The sequence below is a fragment of the Belonocnema kinseyi genome, chromosome 7, assembly GCF_010883055.1.
Source record: "Belonocnema kinseyi isolate 2016_QV_RU_SX_M_011 chromosome 7, B_treatae_v1, whole genome shotgun sequence".
In the NCBI taxonomy this organism is placed as follows: domain Eukaryota; kingdom Metazoa; phylum Arthropoda; class Insecta; order Hymenoptera; family Cynipidae; genus Belonocnema; species Belonocnema kinseyi.
Genome location: NC_046663.1, coordinates 75,305,841 through 75,310,594, shown reverse-complemented (window position 1 = coordinate 75,310,594; position 4,754 = coordinate 75,305,841). Strand labels below are relative to the sequence as shown.

Genomic DNA, 4,754 nt, shown 5'->3' with positions numbered 1-4,754 from the left:
AGATGTATTGTTGGAAAAAATTGTTTTTATTTTGACTAATATACACTTAAACTTAGTTCCTAAAATGAAAATGATATCACATCACCTTATTAACAGATACATCAATGGTACATATAGCTCTGAAAATAATTTTTTCTTCGATACAGGAGATGACAGTTATTGTTAAATGAATACAATTTTACAATACACATATAACCTTAAATGAACCTCACTTTCACGAAAGCAGTAATTGGTTACGCTAAAATGAATTGGATAAAAACAGATTGATTAGCGTCTTCTTTCTTCAGACCAGTTTCGTTTGAAATAATACTTATATAAAAAAGTATGGGAAAAGGGCCACAATCGGAAAAATAAAAAAACTGGAGCTTTCTGCTTCTTGGGATAGTAAAAAGAAATGCATATTCTAGATTTCTGCAAGTTTGTAAAGAAGAGAATCGAAAGTAGAGAATTAGACACCACCCCACGTGAAAGCATCCTCGATTGCAAAAGTTCGCTTTTACTGCAGCCGAGTCTACTTGAAACGAAGCATTTTGTTGAAGAGCGGAGAGAAAAGAGATTACGAATCGAAAATTCAGGACGAGTTGTTGAAACAGTACAAAGAAAGGAAGAAGAGAAAAAGGGAAGAAAAGGCCAAAACCTTGTCAGAGCGTTGCAGTGTCTTCGTTTCGAAGTGCACTCGAGAGTTTCCTTCCGTTATACAGTCGTTTAAGAAAATCAAATTCTTACGGCCACGTCTCTGCCACAAATCACCAGTTCTAATTCATCGATCTTTCTGAATTGACGGCGAGATTATACGCAAGCATTGAGAATAATTTTGAAATAAATACAAAATTAAAGAAGTTTAAGTACGTAGAAGAAATAAATTATATTTAAAAACACATATAAAACCTTTTTACACACGTGAAGCTTGAAATTTTTCTTTAAGAAATTAAATCATTTGAGCAAAAATTGTTTCTAATAAGCATCACAACTTTGTGAAGTCAAGAAATAACCTCAGAACAAATCAACTGAATGTAAAATTGAGCTTTTGTTTCGAAGATCTAAAACATAATTAGAAACATAAATTAGCTGAGTGCCTCAATGAAACATAATTTGATGCAATCACACAAATAAAAACGTAGATAAACAATACGATCTTACAAAAACTATAATAAGAACTATTTAATTAGAACCGATCTTTGAAATTGCTTAAATAATCATTTGAGCAAGAGAGCAACAATTAGAATTGGATATTCCGGTATATAATATGGATTAAAATTACTGGCATTTGATGAAAAATTTGTACTGGCTAATTATAATAAAATTACAATATGTCTAAGTGAATGGCGTCGCTGCTGAGGCAGGTATTTGTGAAACACATCGCAGTATCAGAACACTCATCTAACTGCTCAGAAAAGTTTACCAGCACCTGAAAATGAAATTACAAATATTAAATTTTGTAGTTAAATCAAAAACTCGACAACTTTATTTTAACTTCACTATGGTACTCAAACAAATTTCCTGCGCATTTTAATTCAAGGATTTACTAAACATTCGCTGAATACGAATAAGTCCTTAAAAACTGGACGTCATCAACAACTTTTGATTCCGGATTTGTGTTTAGCGATATAAAATATATTTAAAATTCTTTGATAAATTGAAAATACATTACAAAAATATGCCGACTAGTGTAATTATGCACTGTTCTATCCTGTTTTATATTTTTTCTATGATCATTCCTTGGCAATTTTATAATTTTCTACCTAATTTTATAATTATTTTGTTTATCCTTTTCTATAATAATCTATCGCTTTTTACCCTTCTCGAATATTACAACAATTATAAAATAAAAAATTCCATTATTTTCTTTCCTGTCAAATATTTTAACCGAATATATATCTGTTATACAATATTACTATTATTATATCATATTATGTATTAAAATATCAATTACGGTCTAAATTATTCATAGGATAATCATCTAATAATTATCTAATATTTGTGGATAAAATACCTTCTGTAGAAATGGAATGAGAGTATTAGAAAAAAAAGGAAAAATTAAGGTTATTATATGAAACTTTTCTGCATATTTTGCATACAGGATGAAAAAACCATAAATTAAATCAATTTCACAAAATATTTTTTTTTCACATGCAAAAAATATAATTTCCAATAATCCCTAACTTTGCCCGTATTTTTCCCTGGTAATTTTTCATTTTCCCTCATCGCTCATATTTACAGACTAGCATTTTAATCTTGTAATGTTATTACCACAGAATCTTTACTAAACGAACTAAAACAAGAAAGTTTCAAATTGAAGCAAAAAATGTCGAATTTACATATTTCAAAACAAAATGCTTTTTACACTATAGCCCGAGTGAAAATGCTTAGACTTGAGTTCGACTTGAATTGCCCCCAATAAAGACATGCTGAAGTCGACAATTTCGACTTGAGCATGTCTCAGTCTCAGACGGAGCCAGATTTCAATTTATGTCTTGGAGACAAGTTTCTGTGTTTTGAAGACATCAATTTATCTCTTGAGTCAAATTTTTATGACTTCAAAACGAGCGGCTTATAACTTCGAGTGTATACCTGTCCTAACAAAAAGGGTCATTCTGACTGTCATAAAAGCTAATCTTTGTTAATAATTAAATAATCTTATATGTTTTTATACAATATATATAATCAACTTATTTACAGATTTTCATTTGTATTATACTTGTTTGACGATGACGCCGAAAATATTGGTCGTTTTTACGTATTTCTAATGGCTTAGGAGATCCTTCTAGAAAGTTACAATGTTTCCCTTTTTGAAGAGAATTTTAAAGGGTTATCCTCGTGCAGACCCACAGATTCTGAATTTTTCATCAAAGTAACTAATTTGCTATTACAAATTTTTCTTTCATCACTTTGAATCTCTTTTATAAGCCGAAAAAGGTTCGTATCGAGGGAGGTTTACTTGAGACAAGTAAACGTCGTCTTAGCCAAAACAATGCTCGAATTAAGACAAGTAAACGCCGTTTTACCTGCAATGGCCATAAAAGTAAAATGAAGGCTTATGTCTCGACTCAGTTTTGAGACGCAGCCAGACATCGATGTCTTGGAGACGAACTCAAGACAAATCGAACTCAAGTCGAAGCATTTTTACTCATGAGTAGATAAATTTTCATTTTAAAAAAATAGTTCAATTTATTACGAAACAGTTAAATTTTTAGCCAAAATGTTTAATTTTCAACCTATAAATATGGATTTTCAACAAAATAGTCCAGTTTTCAATCAAAGAATATTTTTACCCGAAATGCCGAACGTTTTAAAAAAGAATTGACAATTAGACTCGAAAAAATGAATTTTCAATAAAAAAGTTCATTTTTCAATCATGGAAGATGAAGTCACAACAAGGAAATTTAATAATTGATATATAGAAAAGATGACATTTCAACCAAAATACATTTCAAAACCAGAAAGACGAATTTTCAAAAAATATGTGAAATTTCAAAAATATATATTAGACAAACTAAAGTTTTTATTTTGATCGATTTAAAAATAGGAACTTACCGAAAAATACACTATTACAAAATAATACAAATAATTTTTAAAATGCAAAAACAAATCAGACGAATCAAATTTTATATTGGAAATTGTAATTTTTTGAGCTGGAAAAGGGTAGCGGAAAGTTCCGTCGCATCCTATCCCATTCCCATCTTAATGATTTATTTACAAGAATCGATCATAATTATTGTATTTGAAAATGGGCTTCCGTTTCCGGTACCGATCGCGAAAGAGCTCTTTTTGTCAAGTCGTGTATCTTTGGCTTTGGTGGAGGAAATAAGGGTGAGTGGATGCACAAAAGGCAGAAAGTGCGGAGATCGTGTGTAAAGGAAGAAGGGTGAGTGAAGGCAAAGGTGTGAAGGATGAAAGTGAGTGGTTTGAAGTGAATATTTGGAGCGTGTAAATTTTTTGAGGTTAGGAGTGAAAAAATAGTTGCTTGGTCAGGGGGGCAAGAGGTAGGAAATAAAGGCGGGAAACGTCACAGAGCTTTGGGTAAGGTAGGATGCCGACGACGCGAAGTCCACAAATTGGCGCCAGAGGGCAACAGTTACTGGACGATCGCACAGAGCAGAAAATCGTAGTGGCTGCAACAGCTGACTTTGCTGAAAGCATTGAAAGTGGGGGGATGGGTGACGTTGATCGCAGTGACAGCAGCGGTGATGAAAGTGCCGGGAAGTCGACCCGGGTGGGGAGGGTAGCGGATTCAGGTACGGACAAGCAACGGGGAAGGCCCTCAAATTTACAGCGCCTTAACAAACTAGGCAGCGCGGGTTCGAACAGAAGTCTGGACGAATGGCAAAAAAAGGCAAGTGCGACTAGCAGTGAAGGGGAGGAAAAAGGAAAAGAGTGGCTGGGGAAGATGAGGTAGAAAGGGACCAGGAGAACAAAAGAGTTAGAATTAAAAGGAAAACACCAGAGGGCGATGGGGGGGGGGATGTTTGAAAAATTGGAAGCTCTCATTAAAGGCTTTAGAGAGGAAACAAGAAAGAGATTGGATGAAATGAATAGGGATATGAATAGACAGGGAACCGATGTAAGGGGGGGGAAGTGAAAAGGTCAGAGAAATATGGGAAGAATGAGATAAACGTTGGAAGGAGGAGAAAGACAAGGTTTGGGGTAAGCTGGAGAGCATTGAGAATAGACAGAGAGAGGTTGACGAACAGAGATCTAGAGAAATAAAGCAGTTGGAAGAGCGGGTATGCAGTCTAGAAATTAGGAATGAGCAT

General features: G+C 33.6%; 1 protein-coding gene across 3 annotated transcripts in view; it reads right to left on the bottom strand.

Annotated features, from left to right (window-relative positions):
- Positions 1–846: 846 nt before the first annotated feature.
- Positions 847–4,754, bottom strand: part of LOC117177351 (ATP-binding cassette sub-family A member 12) — a 147,276-nt gene continuing 143,368 nt past the window's right edge. For all 3 annotated transcript variants that reach the window (XM_033367980.1, XM_033367981.1, XM_033367982.1), the window contains one exon: positions 847–1,408. In XM_033367980.1, coding sequence (XP_033223871.1) covers positions 1,304–1,408 — 105 coding nt within the window. In that variant the 3' untranslated portion in view covers positions 847–1,303. The remainder of the gene's footprint in view (positions 1,409–4,754) is intronic.